Source organism: Hippoglossus hippoglossus, chromosome 15, assembly GCF_009819705.1.
Source record: "Hippoglossus hippoglossus isolate fHipHip1 chromosome 15, fHipHip1.pri, whole genome shotgun sequence".
Lineage (NCBI taxonomy): Eukaryota > Metazoa > Chordata > Actinopteri > Pleuronectiformes > Pleuronectidae > Hippoglossus > Hippoglossus hippoglossus.
The window spans coordinates 6,604,455-6,617,270 of record NC_047165.1 but is presented as its reverse complement, the minus strand read 5'-3'; the positions used below and the strand labels follow the sequence as shown (position 1 = coordinate 6,617,270).

At 41.1% G+C, this 12,816-nt stretch overlaps 5 protein-coding genes across 6 annotated transcripts; all 5 read right to left on the bottom strand.

The window, feature by feature from the left end:
- Nucleotides 1-2,194: 2,194 nt before the first annotated feature.
- LOC117775863 (amine sulfotransferase-like) lies at nt 2,195-4,024 on the bottom strand. 2 transcript variants are annotated; one of them, XM_034609405.1, is made up of 6 exons: nt 3,867-4,024; nt 3,500-3,705; nt 3,222-3,348; nt 2,816-2,910; nt 2,421-2,595; nt 2,195-2,327 (listed from the first exon to the last, which is right to left on the bottom strand). In XM_034609405.1, the coding sequence occupies exons 1-6, from the start codon at nt 4,021-4,023 to the stop codon at nt 2,209-2,211; spliced, it is 879 nt and encodes a 292-aa protein (XP_034465296.1). In that variant the 5' UTR covers nt 4,024; the 3' UTR covers nt 2,195-2,208. The 2 variants fall into 2 exon arrangements, with proteins under 2 accessions (XP_034465296.1, XP_034465295.1); XM_034609404.1 differs by having other exon boundaries at nt 3,500-3,708; nt 3,870-4,024.
- An 86-nt stretch (nt 4,025-4,110) lies between these two features.
- LOC117775602 (amine sulfotransferase-like) lies at nt 4,111-4,539 on the bottom strand. The gene is made up of 2 exons (XM_034608918.1): nt 4,358-4,539; nt 4,111-4,196 (listed from the first exon to the last, which is right to left on the bottom strand). The coding sequence occupies exons 1-2, from the start codon at nt 4,509-4,511 to the stop codon at nt 4,111-4,113; spliced, it is 240 nt and encodes a 79-aa protein (XP_034464809.1). The 5' UTR covers nt 4,512-4,539.
- A 2-nt stretch (nt 4,540-4,541) lies between these two features.
- LOC117775601 (amine sulfotransferase-like) lies at nt 4,542-5,027 on the bottom strand. The gene is made up of 2 exons (XM_034608917.1): nt 4,846-5,027; nt 4,542-4,684 (listed from the first exon to the last, which is right to left on the bottom strand). Exons 1-2 carry the CDS (start codon nt 4,997-4,999, stop codon nt 4,542-4,544), a joined length of 297 nt encoding a protein of 98 aa, XP_034464808.1. The 5' UTR covers nt 5,000-5,027.
- A 2-nt stretch (nt 5,028-5,029) lies between these two features.
- Nucleotides 5,030-6,468, bottom strand: LOC117775599 (amine sulfotransferase-like). Its single transcript, XM_034608916.1, has 3 exons — nt 6,333-6,468; nt 5,334-5,492; nt 5,030-5,172 (listed from the first exon to the last, which is right to left on the bottom strand). The coding sequence occupies exons 1-3, from the start codon at nt 6,343-6,345 to the stop codon at nt 5,030-5,032; spliced, it is 315 nt and encodes a 104-aa protein (XP_034464807.1). The 5' UTR covers nt 6,346-6,468.
- A 1,172-nt stretch (nt 6,469-7,640) lies between these two features.
- LOC117775862 (amine sulfotransferase-like) lies at nt 7,641-11,177 on the bottom strand. Its single transcript, XM_034609402.1, has 7 exons — nt 11,042-11,177; nt 10,043-10,201; nt 9,673-9,881; nt 9,395-9,521; nt 8,452-8,546; nt 8,057-8,231; nt 7,641-7,962 (listed from the first exon to the last, which is right to left on the bottom strand). Exons 1-7 carry the CDS (start codon nt 11,052-11,054, stop codon nt 7,844-7,846), a joined length of 897 nt encoding a protein of 298 aa, XP_034465293.1. The 5' UTR covers nt 11,055-11,177; the 3' UTR covers nt 7,641-7,843.
- Between the last annotated feature and the right edge of the window lie 1,639 nt (nt 11,178-12,816).

Below are 12,816 nucleotides of genomic sequence, written 5' to 3'. Positions count from 1 at the left end.
GCAAATTAAACCTATTTCCTACTCAAATTACGAACAAACATCAAAAGTAAACACACAGCTTTTATCTGCAATTTGATTCAATCAGCATTCACCAAGGGTCAAAGCTGTTTTTATCAGCAGTTATGTAAACATGACGCCTGACACATGACAGCAAGGTGAGAGAGCGCCTCAGTTTCCATCGAACATCAGAGGGAAAACCAGAATTGACTCTGCATATACCCACCAACCTAAATTAGCACATCTGTGGAAAGAGCCGTGTGGTACGTGGTGCACCGACTCCACCACTGCAAAGTTGCAATGTTTAACTTTTGTGCCTTCTTAGCTGTGGTGCTAATGGTGGCAGCTGCACACTCAGGAACCGGAGTGCTTCACTGTGAGGACAGGAGCATCCAAAACAGTCCTGCATCAAAGCCGCACAGGTGGCTGCGCCGCTGGGGGGGTGTTGTTGAAGGCACCGGTGGGACCATGAAGTCCAGTTTGTAATAGATTAATGTGTTTGAAGTTTTAGCACCGCCCACAGATTTTCACTCTGCAAAGTAATCCACGAGGGAGGTGCACTTACGTGCATTTGACATTTTGCACGATGTTGCATTGCAGCAAAACTTTGGCCTGCGTTTTATTGCTGGAGCCTCGTGGAGCTGAACCGATTCTGAAACTCAGTACTGATGGTCAATATATATATATATATATATATATATATATGTTTTATGTTTGTTTAAATGCACTTGACAGTTGGAGTTGGACTGTGTTATGAGAGTAAAGTAGAAAGTAAAATAAAAAGTAGTGTCAAACCTCTCATCTTCATCTGTAGTGTTAAAATGCAATTAATTGTCTTAAAAGCCCCCCTGTGTCATAGAAAATTAAAAAGCATTCAAATCAGATTATAATGTTTTATTTGATCTTGTTTTTACTTTTAACATTTTTATTTCTGTATCTGTGCTCTTATGCTGTGTGAGCTTCAAATTGTGTCTTACTGTTTGCTTTTTAATGTTTCATTCTAAACTTGTGAAGCCCTTTGTAGCTGTGTTTTGAAAGGTGCTTTAAGAATAAAGCTTATTTTATTTTATTTATCTTTTCCAATGTTTTTCTCTTGCACTGTTTGCAACTTGTGTTTCCTTAACCTTGATTAAAAGGCACTTAAGTTCAACTGTTTTTAATGACTTGACTTCTTCGTCTACAGGTGCGATGCTGCTCTGGACGAAAGGTTGAAATGAAGACTTTGATATTATTGATTCCTGTGATTTTACTTCCTCCATCATGAGTCCTGTATGTTCTCTCTTGTTAGTATATCTTTTCCAGATCTTACTCTGAATGTTAATCTATGGTCGGACTCTGACTCTATCTATTTGAACTTATAACTAGACTAGACACTTATAATAGTTATTATTTGTGATGCAGTTATTATCTGTTATAGAATACCCACGATTGATGTGACATGAATTCTACACATGTTTATAATTTGTGATTTTGTATCACAGCTCTTAAAACAAACAAGAAATGATATAAAATCAGGGATAGAGCTCCTGCTTCCCTCAGTTCACTCAGCCCGACCCCCTGTGTGCGACATAACCTGGGAAAAGTGCTTCTTTTTTATCATGGGAAGATCAGTCACTGCATGTTCTCTACATAAAAACCCCACCACCTCAAACTGAAGGTTATTTATACTGCTGCTGTGACATTGTGGCCGGCAGAGCCTTTGTCAGGCAGCGCACAACGCATCTTCAAAAGATGTTTGGATTTTGTGGGGAATAAATCGAGTGGTTTGTCTGCGGCCCGGCTCTATATCATATTCAGCTAGCTTGTCGGTGCAACTGAGGTGGTGAATGGGCCACTAGAGGCCCAGCCACTGGCGGGTGGTCTGACACAGAAAGGTTAAATATGGTTCAGCCACGGACGCTCTCAAAGGGCCTCGCTGTTAAAAAAATAAGTTATGTGGGCTGTACGTCTTCACGCAGTCAATAAATTGACAATACTGGCGCAGTGAGGCACAAGACTGTCCCAGAGCTGAACTTCATGGTTGACCGTCCAATTGAAGAAACGAGTCACAACAACTCTTGTTTCCGGTGGATTTATTGACAGCTCATCAAAGTCCTGGCTAGACAAGAGGTGTAAAATCACCACAATGACCATGTGTATGTAATGGTTATGTTCACTGAACGACTTTGTGCGATAAACTTGAACGTTTCAGTGACAGCAGAAATGGAGCAGCTACTGACTCATCTCCCAGATGCAGGTCAGAGGAAGGTTCTTCATCTTTTCTTTGAAGACTTCGTCAAAACGCTGATTCTGGGCCACTGTCAAGTGATTCTTCCAGTCGCCCGCCACCCCTGTTCATATAAAACAATTAGACTGCATGTTTTCTCGGTGTATACAATGTAAATAAAGTGTTTAAGCAATGCAACATCACTGTGGAAACAAACCTTTACGCATGGTTTCCTTCTTGTAGCGTTCTTTTTCGAGTAAATCCTTATAGTTTGCATTGGGGTTGGTCTTCATGTTTTTGAAGGTGGACCTCTCCACCACACGATCTATGGCTTCGTCCGTCAAGTCTTTTCCAAGGAAAGAACAAAGCTTCACAACTTCCCCTCTGAGGTCCTGTTAGTTGCAGATGTTTGAGAATAATTCCATGTTATTATTTTGCTGCATTTATAAAACAGAATGTCCAAAATCCAAAATCTGCAGGAAGCATTCAAGAGCTATAAATCTGTCAAAATCTTTCTGACAAACACGTGCATGATAAGGACTTTTATAAACTTTAATAAATGCTTCTTTGTTGACTATTAGTTGCTGCAATAGATAAAACAACGTCACCAACCTTCAACAGGTTCTCGTACTGCACAAAATGGATGTTCAGTTGGTTCCGTGCTGCAGAATACTCGCTCACATGATCAAACCATGATCCCATGTAAACTGTTGAAGAAAGACATATGTCAGAGCTAAGAGAAAAAACTGTAGAAGTCAGTGAAACTTGCTGCTATTCTAGGCTGTTTCATAAATACATACTATCAACCTTTTAAATCAAGATTCATTAATACATTTTTTTTAATGTTTCCGCAGCAAGTTGACTGAATTGAGCTTCGTCTTTTCCCACCGAGTGTACAAATACACCTGAATAAAGGAAGATAATGCACGTGAGATGAATGGTTTGCCAGATATGCTTTCCACATACAGACAGACGTTTGTGGAGTTACTAACTAGATAACTAGTTGCTGTGAACCTACCTTTACCATCCAGGAACTGCTGGAAGAAATCCTCAAAGCTCTTTGGCGTTTCCAGTAAAACCCAACTCTGAGCAAAGTGATATAGGGACACCAGGATATCCTTCGGGTTCCTCCAGACATAAACAGCCTATTGCCAAAAAATATAAATACAGTCTTGGCTTCAATGTTATTTTCACAGTTCAACAGACATAAGCTTTTCTTTGTCAATTTGTTCACACATGAATGTCAAGAGTATATGAAATTAACTCAGTTCATGAATACAGCAAAGTGCATATTACCTTGATTTGCTTGTCTTTCACTGCGAGGGGCAACATGTCAGGGGGGAGATGTGTGCTAAAGATCCGAGGATCTGGCCTTTCTCGGTTCGGGTCATCTGCAGTTCTTTCCTCCAACCAAGGAACTCGGCTCCTGTTGCTGGCATCTTCTGCCTGTTCCGGGTGGGCCTCATCCATGATCTGGACAGTGATCTGTTGCATCCAAACTGAGCCTGCAGAGTAACATATGTAAAATATGTAGGAACATACAGATTGACCCAAATGAGCCCAGGTAGCACCAACTTGAGAAAGGTTTCTGTTACCATGCTTTCATAGAATTTTGAATCTTTAGCATAAGTTTGTTCACTTCCTGGTCATAGGTTAGATTTTCTACCTGACTTGGGGTAAGTGATGAGGAGGACATCAGTTGGACGGAGCTCAAAATGCTGGAGAGTGTCGAGGTCGTTGGGTCGCAATTTGTCCTGAACCAGAAAGTTCCTCTTTTTGTACGTGAACAGGTAAGGGCTCACTAAGTCCAGAGAATCCATGGATCCTCAAATTAAACAAAGGAAAGAGATTCATGAAGCATTTGTCTGCCAACATGTCAGGGGGGAGATGTCCTCCAACCAAGGAACTCAGCTCTTGTTGCTGGCATCTTCTGCCTGTTCCGGGTGGGCCTCATCCATGATCTGGACAGTGATCTGTTGCATCCAAACTGAGCCTGCAGAGTAACATATGTAAAATATGTAGGAACATACAGATTGACCCAAATGAGCCAAGGTAGCACCAACTTGAGAAAGGTTTCTGTTACCATGCTTTCATAGGATTTTGAATCTTAAGCATATTTTTGTTCACTTCCTGGTCATAGGTTAGATTTTCTACCTGACTTGGGGTAAGTGATGAGGAGGACATCAGTTGGACGGAGCTCAAAATGCTGGGCAGCGTCAAAGTCCTTCGGTCGGAATTTGTCCTGAACCAGAAAGTTCCTCTTTTTGTACGTGAACAGGTAAGGGCTCACTAAGTCCAGAGAATCCATGGATCCTCAAATTAAACAAAGGAAAGAGATTCATGAAGCATTTGTCTGCCAACATGTCAGGGGGGAGATGTCCTCCAACCAAGGAACTCGGCTCTTGTTGCTGGCATCTTCTGCCTGTTCCGGGTGGGCCTCATCCATGATCTGGACAGTGATCTGTTGCATCCAAACTGAGCCTGCAGAGTAACATATGTAAAATATGTAGGAACATACAGATTGACCCAAATGAGCCAAGGTAGCACCAACTTGAGAAAGGTTTCTGTTACCATGCTTTCATAGGATTTTGAATCTTAAGCATATTTTTGTTCACTTCCTGGTCGTAGGTTGGATTTTCTACCTGACTTGGGGTAAGTGATGAGGAGGACATCAGTTGGACGGAGCTCAAAATGCTGGGCAGCGTCAAAGTCCTTCGGTCGGAATTTGTCCTGAACCAGAAAGTTCCTCTTTTTGTACGTGAACAGGTAAGGGCTCACTAAGTCCAGAGAATCCATGGATCCTCAAATTAAACAAAGGAAAGAGATTCATGAAGCATTTGTCTGCCAACATGTCAGGGGGGAGATGTCCTCCAACCAAGGAACTCGGCTCTTGTTGCTGGCATCTTCTGCCTGTTCCGGGTGGGCCTCATCCATGATCTGGACAGTGATCTGTTGCATCCAAACTGAGCCTGCAGAGTAACATATGTAAAATATGTAGGAACATACAGATTGACCCAAATGAGCCAAGGTAGCACCAACTTGAGAAAGGTTTCTGTTACCATGCTTTCATAGGATTTTGAATCTTAAGCATATTTTTGTTCACTTCCTGGTCATAGGTTAGATTTTCTACCTGACTTGGGGTAAGTGATGAGGAGGACATCAGTTGGACGGAGCTCAAAATGCTGGGCAGCGTCAAAGTCCTTCGGTCGGAATTTGTCCTGAACCAGAAAGTTCCTCTTTTTGTACGTGAACAGGTAAGGGCTCACTAAGTCCAGAGAATCCATGGATCCTCAAATTAAACAAAGGAAAGAGATTCATGAAGCATTTGTCTTTAAGTCACTTGATTTTAAGCTGCGTCATCAAAGATATCAAAGCTACCTGCGACTTTCAGTCATACAAATAATAAGTTATAACCTGCTGACACCTCATCCTTTCACTGCTCTAAGATGGCAGCTGCACAAAATGTTCCTGCTATTGATTTAACATTCAAGCAAGTATATCTGGTGTTTCTGTTCTTCTCTTATCCAATTAAATGTTTTTATACCGTGTAATGAAAAATCATATAATCATACTGTTCTATGTATTATCTCTGCTCATGCGTACCATGTGTGACAAGATGACCGTTGGTGACCTGCCTCATGGCAGATTCATCATGACCTTTATTTACTAGATTTACTAGTGTCTGTGACTTAGTGACTTATATCCTGGAAGTTTACTTCGTACTCCATTCTCACACACACACACACACACACACACACACACTCACACACAAACACACACACACACACACACACACACACACACACACACACACACACACACACACACACATTTTCCTCTTCACTAAATCTGCATAAAAGATAAATATAAAACATATTTTTCACATTAAGAGGTAATAACCGAGAAAAACATCAGAAAAAAACTGGCTTTGATTTTTTGCAATTTTATATCCCCTGGCAGAAACCCTCTGCCTTGACCTAAACGCACATTAGCAAATGTTAAGGATGTTTCTGCAGCAAGATGAGTGAATGAACACATATAAAGGACTGTGATCCTACCCATAATGAATACACAGACATCTTGTGAACCAGGTACTGTTCACTTCAGGAACAAATCTCTCTGAACCTACCTTTGTCATCCATGACTCTTAGTCAAGACACCAAGAATTCCTCCGAGATCCTCCAATCACACGTATGCAGCCTCAAGGTAAATTTGCACCTTTATGCATGTACGTCTTGTTTCAATGTTAACACAGCTCGACTGCTACCTTATAGACTTTTTGATCTGTTAGCTTTCTTGAATACTGCAACATGTACTGTAATTACCTTGATTTACCTGACTTGCAACATGTCAGGGAGAGTGAGCAGGCGTGGCTCAGAAAGATCATCTCACTCCCTTCCCCTGGGCCTGTACTACAAAGCAGGATTTGCAGTTGTCGTTTAACTCAGTCCTACGAAGCTCATTCACTTCTTATCGCAGTAAATCAACATGATAACTAATGCTGCTCCGGAACAGGTTAAGTTTGAGACAAGAGATCAACCCATATAGATAAAGCACCTTTTTTGTTATTCTCTACTTATTTTCATTTAGTGTCTGACTTGTTTACAACCATTGCATTGAGGGTTGTACAGGACAAATGTCATGTCTAGTACTACACAGCCCATCTGAAACACCATAGATTTTCTGCCTAATAACATATAAAGGCAAACTGTTGATATGGGTTGTTTTTGCCTCTAACGTAAAAGTATGTTTTGCAAGGGTTGCAGGAAGTGGAGTGTGTGTTTTGTGTGTGTGTGTTGTGTGTTGTGTGTTTTGTGTTGTGTGTTGTGTGTTGTGTGTTGTGTGTTGTGTGATGGGCCAGGGGGCCCAAAGAAGCTGTGAACGGGATGGGAAGGAGTTATAAAGCCCGGGGAAGAGGTCCCTGGCCCCCTACTGCAGCCTTGTTCACATGAGAATCAATCTGGTGCCAGTGTTTGATGTGAATCGCAGATAAAAGGGACGAAGCACAGAGTGACAGCCGGGATATGGAATGATAGCGCACATACAGACAGATACAAAAAAAAAGTGGAGGTATGAAGAGGTGCCAGAGGGCCACGTTTACCAGAGAAGGACAAAGATATGGTGCATGAATGATATGGGACAAGCATCAAGCATGTATACAGGTACGGAAAAGGGAGGTTTAGAAGATGCTGGAGACAAAAAAATCAACTCAACCCAAATGATTGACAGAAACATGTAAGTAGGAGGACAAACTGAAAGAGAGACACAGTCTTTCAGTCAGACGGACACGACCCATCAGTCAGTCAGACATCGAAGGCGAAAAGAAGGTTCAAAACCACCAGTGTGGTGACGCCAGGAACTAGCATTAGCATCACAAAGCTAACTTTTCAGTGACAGCAGAATTGGAAGTCGACAGAAGTGTTGCAGTTACAGTCAGTTTTCTCTTACTTCACATACTTTATTGAGGCGGCAGCAGAAATCTCAGAATCAGATAAATAAGTGGACAGATGAAAACAGATGCAGCAACTGAGCAGCAAAAAGAGATGAATTTCTGACGCTGGTGAAAAGCAGTTGCAGTGTGGATCACTGAGGGAGAAAATCAGTCTCTGCAGTAAAGAGCTGAGCTGAATTGGAGAGCAGCTACTGACTCATCTCCCAGATGCAGGTCAGAGGAAGGTTCTTCATCTTTTCTTTGAAGACTTCGTCAAAACGCTGATTCTGGGCCACTGTCAAGTGATTCTTCCAGTCGCCCGCCACCCCTGTTCATATAAAACAATTAGACTGCATGTTTTCTCGGTGTATACAATGTAAATAAAGTGTTTAAGCAATGCAACATCACTGTGGAAAACAAACCTTTACGCATGGTTTCCTTCTTGTAGCGTTCTTTGTCGAGTAAATCCTTATAGTTTGCATTGGGGTTGGTCTTCATGTTTTTGAAGGTGGACCTCTCCACCACACGATCGATGGCTTTGTCCATCAAGTCTTTTCCAAGGAAAGAACAAAGCTTCACAACTTCCCCTCTGAGGTCCTGTTAGTTGCAGATGTTTGAGAATAATTCCATGTTATTATTTTGCTGCATTTATAAAACAGAATGTCCAAAATCCAAAATCTGCAGGAAGCATTCAAGAGCTATAAATCTGTCAAAATCTTTCTGACAAACACGTGCATGATAAGGACTTTTATAAACTTTAATAAATGCTTCTTTGTTGACTATTAGTTGCTGCAATAGATAAAACAACGTCACCAACCTTCAACAGGTTCTCGTACTGCACAAAATGGATGTTCAGTTGGTTCCGTGCTGCAGAATACTCGCTCACATGATCAAACCATGATCCCATGTAAACTGTTGAAGAAAGACATATGTCAGAGCTAAGAGAAAAAACTGTAGAAGTCAGTGAAACTTGTTAGTATTCTAGGCTGTTTCATAAATACATACTATCAACCTTTTAAATCAAGATTCATTAATACATATTTTCTACATCAGGGGTCTTCAACGTTTTTCAGGCCAAGGACCCCCAAACTGATGGAGAGATGGAGCAGGGACCCCCTACTATATATATTGTATAAAATTGTGTTTTATATTAAACTGGGCCTAGTGCCATGTATAAACATAGCTACCCTGTTAGTGTGCATTCAATACTAAGCTATTCAAATAATACACAAGTTCATATATTCATGTTTTTATTATTGTGTGTCAGTGAATGTGTGCATTGCTGACTGAAAGATAACGTCTTCTGCCTCCATTTATCCGTTCGCTACAATATGTCGGATTTATGTTAATGTGGATTTAAAGACATTTCAATTTGTGGGGGAAAAATTGGTTGGAATTTTTTTTTTTTAATTAATAAAATATTAAAAATTGTCTAATCAACCAAACATTTCGCGACCCCCCCTGCAGTACCTCCGCTGACCCCCTAGGGGTCTCGAACCCCTGTTGAAGACCTCTGTTCTACATGAATACTGGTTTCTTTTTTTGGTAGAATTTCTTTCTTTAACTTAAACTTGTATTAACACATTTTTTAAATGTTTCTGCAGCAAGTTGATTGAATTGAGCTTCGTCTTTTCCCACCGAGTGTACAAATACACCTGAATAAAGGATGTTAATGCACGTAACATGAATGGTTTGCCAGATAGGCTTTCCACATACAGACAGACGTTTGTGGAGTTACTAACAATTTGCTGTGAACCTACCTTTACCATCCAGGAACTGCTGGAAGAAATCCTCAAAGCTCTTTGGCGTTTCCAGTGCAGTACAACTGTAACCAAAGTGATAGAGGGACACCAGGATATCCTTCGGGTTCCTCCAGACATAAACAGCCTATTGCCAAAAAATATGAATACAATCTTGGATTCAATGTTGTTTTCACAGCTCAACAAACATAAGCTTTTCTTTGTCAATTTGTTCACACATGAATGCCAAGAGTATATGAAATTAACTCAGTTCATGAATACAGCAAAGTGCATATTACCTTGATTTGCTTGTCTTTCACTGCGAGGGGCAACATGTCAGGGGGGAGATGTGTGCTAAAGATCCGAGGATCTGGCCTTTCTCGGTTCGGGTCATCTGCAGACATTTCCTCCAACCAAGGAACTCGGCTCTTGTTGCTGGCATCTTCTGCCTGTTCCGGGTGGGCCTCATCCATGATCTGGACAGTGATCTGTTGCATCCAAACTGAGCCTGCAGAGTAACATATGTAAAATATGTAGGAACATACAGATTGACCCAAATGAGCCAAGGTAGCACCAACTTGAGAAAGGTTTCTGTTACCATGCTTTCATAGGATTTTGAATCTTAAGCATATTTTTGTTCACTTCCTGGTCATAGGTTAGATTTTCTACCTGACTTGGGGTAAGTGATGAGGAGGACATCAGTTGGACGGAGCTCAAAATGCTGGGCAGCGTCAAAGTCCTTCGGTCGGAATTTGTCCTGAACCAGAAAGTTCCTCTTTTTGTACGTGAACAGGTAAGGGCTCACTAAGTCCAGAGAATCCATGGATCCTCAAATTAAACAAAGGAAAGAGATTCATGAAGCATTTGTCTTTAAGTCACTTGATTTTAAGCTGCGTCATCAAAGATATCAAAGCTACCTGCGACTTTCAGTCATACAAATAATAAGTTATAACCTGCTGACACCTCATCCTTTCACTGCTCTAAGATGGCAGCTGCACAAAATGTTCCTGCTATTGATTTAACATTCAAGCAAGTATATCTGGTGTTTCTGTTCTTCTCTTATCCAATTAAATGTTTTTATACCGTGTAATGAAAAATCATATAATCATACTGTTCTATGTATTATCTCTGCTCATGCGTACCATGTGTGACAAGCTGACCGTTGGTGACCTGCCTCATGGCAGATTCATCATGACCTTTATTTACTAGATTTACTAGTGTCTGTGACTTAGTGACTTATATCCTGGAAGTTTACTTCGTACTCCATTCTCACACACACACACACACACACACACACACACTCACACACAAACACACACACACACACACACACACACACACACACACACACACACACACACACACACACATTTTCCTCTTCACTAAATCTGCATAAAAGATAAATATAAAACATATTTTTCACATTAAGAGGTAATAACCGAGAAAAACATCAGAAAAAAACTGGCTTTGATTTTTTGCAATTTTATATCCCCTGGCAGAAACCCTCTGCCTTGACCTAAACGCACATTAGCAAATGTTAAGGATGTTTCTGCAGCAAGATGAGTGAATGAACACATATAAAGGACTGTGATCCTACCCATAATGAATACACAGACATCTTGTGAACCAGGTACTGTTCACTTCAGGAACAAATCTCTCTGAACCTACCTTTGTCATCCATGACTCTTAGTCAAGACACCAAGAATTCCTCCGAGATCCTCCAATCACACGTATGCAGCCTCAAGGTAAATTTGCACCTTTATGCATGTACGTCTTGTTTCAATGTTAACACAGCTCGACTGCTACCTTATAGACTTTTTGATCTGTTAGCTTTCTTGAATACTGCAACATGTACTGTAATTACCTTGATTTACCTGACTTGCAACATGTCAGGGAGAGTGAGCAGGCGTGGCTCAGAAAGATCATCTCACTCTCTTCCCCTGGGCCTGTACTACAAAGCAGGATTTGCAGTTGTCGTTTAACTCAGTCCTACGAAGCTCATTCACTTCTTATCGCAGTAAATCAACATGATAACTAATGCTGCTCCGGAACAGGTTAAGTTTGAGACAAGAGATCAACCCATATAGATAAAGCACCTTTTTTGTTATTCTCTACTTATTTTCATTTAGTGTCTGACTTGTTTACAACCATTGCATTGAGGGTTGTACAGGACAAATGTCATGTCTAGTACTACACAGCCCATCTGAAACACCATAGATTTTCTGCTTAATAACATATAAAGACAAACTGTTGACATGGGTTGTTTTTGCCTCTGACGTAAAAGTATGTTTTGCAAGGGTTGCAGGAAGTGGAGTGTGTGTTTTGTGTGTGTGTGTTGTGTGTTGTGTGTTTTGTGTTGTGTGTTGTGTGTTGTGTGTTGTGTGATGGGCCAGGGGGCCCAAAGAAGCTGTGAACGGGATGGGAAGGAGTTATAAAGCCCGGGGAAGAGGTCCCTGGCCCCCTACTGCAGCCTTGTTCACATGAGAATCAATCTGGTGCCAGTGTTTGATGTGAACCGCAGATAAAAGGGACCAAGCACAGAGTGACAGCCGGGATATGGAATGATAGGGCACATACAGACAGGGAGATTAATGGGAAGAGCAGATAAAAAAAAAAAAGTGGAGGTATGAAGAGGTGCCAGAGGGCCACGTTTACCAAAGAAGGACAAAGATATGGTGCGTGAATGATATGGGACAAGCATCAAGCATGTATACAGGTACGGAAAAGGGAGGTTTAGAAGATGCTGGAGACCAAAAAATCAACTCAATCCAAATGATTGACAGAAACATGTAAGTAGGAGGACAAACTGAAAGAGAGACAGTCTTTCAGTCAGACGGACACGACCCATAGGTCAGTCAGACATCGAAGGCGAAAAGAAGGTTCAAAACTACCAGTGTGGTGACGCCAGGAACTAGCATTAGCATCACAATGCAAACTGCATTATCATCATCACCATTATCATGAAAAATTAAAATCATATTGAGTTTGGAGCAAAGCCTTCAGCCGGACAGCTTTCGATTAAGGATTCACCCCACATAGGAATATGGAGTATCCATTGTTCTGCATTTCTGGTTGTTAAGAGTTGTAAATTCAAAGAAAAAATTTATGAACTAACAAACACACAGTGTGAAAGGAAGATATAATTAAAATTAACATAAGAGCACAGTAATAAATCAGAATCCTCCTTTTTAAACCGTCATGATCAGAGCTGAGAACTCAGATCAGCCGGTCGTCATGCTCCTCATGGAACAGTGTAGGAATGTTGTTTTATTTGTAGTAAGCTGAACAGAACAGAGCTCTGAAATCTCAGGCTGTACTGGAACAATGAGAGGTGGAGTGAACAGCTTCGGGTCTGTCCTTGTTTTTATTTCAGTCAAAACAGGTTTGGACATTGTTGTTCTTTCTGCTAATTAAGCTGTTAGAGCGAGGGGCTAGTCTGACAG

Bases quoted from the DNA above. Each gene is read 5' to 3' on its own strand.
- LOC117775863 (XM_034609405.1), bottom strand. From the start codon at position 4,023: ATGGATTCTCTGGACTTAGTGAGCCCTTACCTGTTCACGTACAAAAAG. The intron at 3,349-3,499 runs GTAATATGCACT...TTTTGGCAATAG, and splicing joins TGAAAGACAAGCAAATCAAG to GCTGTTTATGTCTGGAGGAA. The intron at 2,596-2,815 runs GTTGGTGACGTT...TGCAACTAACAG, and splicing joins AGTACGAGAACCTGTTGAAG to GACCTCAGAGGGGAAGTTGT.
- LOC117775602 (XM_034608918.1), bottom strand. From the start codon at position 4,511: ATGGATTCTCTGGACTTAGTGAGCCCTTACCTGTTCACGTACAAAAAG. The intron at 4,197-4,357 runs GTAGAAAATCTA...GTTACTCTGCAG, and splicing joins CATCACTTACCCCAAGTCAG to GCTCAGTTTGGATGCAACAG.
- LOC117775601 (XM_034608917.1), bottom strand. From the start codon at position 4,999: ATGGATTCTCTGGACTTAGTGAGCCCTTACCTGTTCACGTACAAAAAG. The intron at 4,685-4,845 runs GTAGAAAATCCA...GTTACTCTGCAG, and splicing joins CATCACTTACCCCAAGTCAG to GCTCAGTTTGGATGCAACAG.
- LOC117775599 (XM_034608916.1), bottom strand. The intron at 5,173-5,333 runs GTAGAAAATCTA...GTTACTCTGCAG, and splicing joins CATCACTTACCCCAAGTCAG to GCTCAGTTTGGATGCAACAG.
- LOC117775862 (XM_034609402.1), bottom strand. The intron at 8,232-8,451 runs GTTGGTGACGTT...TGCAACTAACAG, and splicing joins AGTACGAGAACCTGTTGAAG to GACCTCAGAGGGGAAGTTGT. The intron at 7,963-8,056 runs GTTTGTTTTCCA...TTATATGAACAG, and splicing joins GAAGGAAACCATGCGTAAAG to GGGTGGCGGGCGACTGGAAG.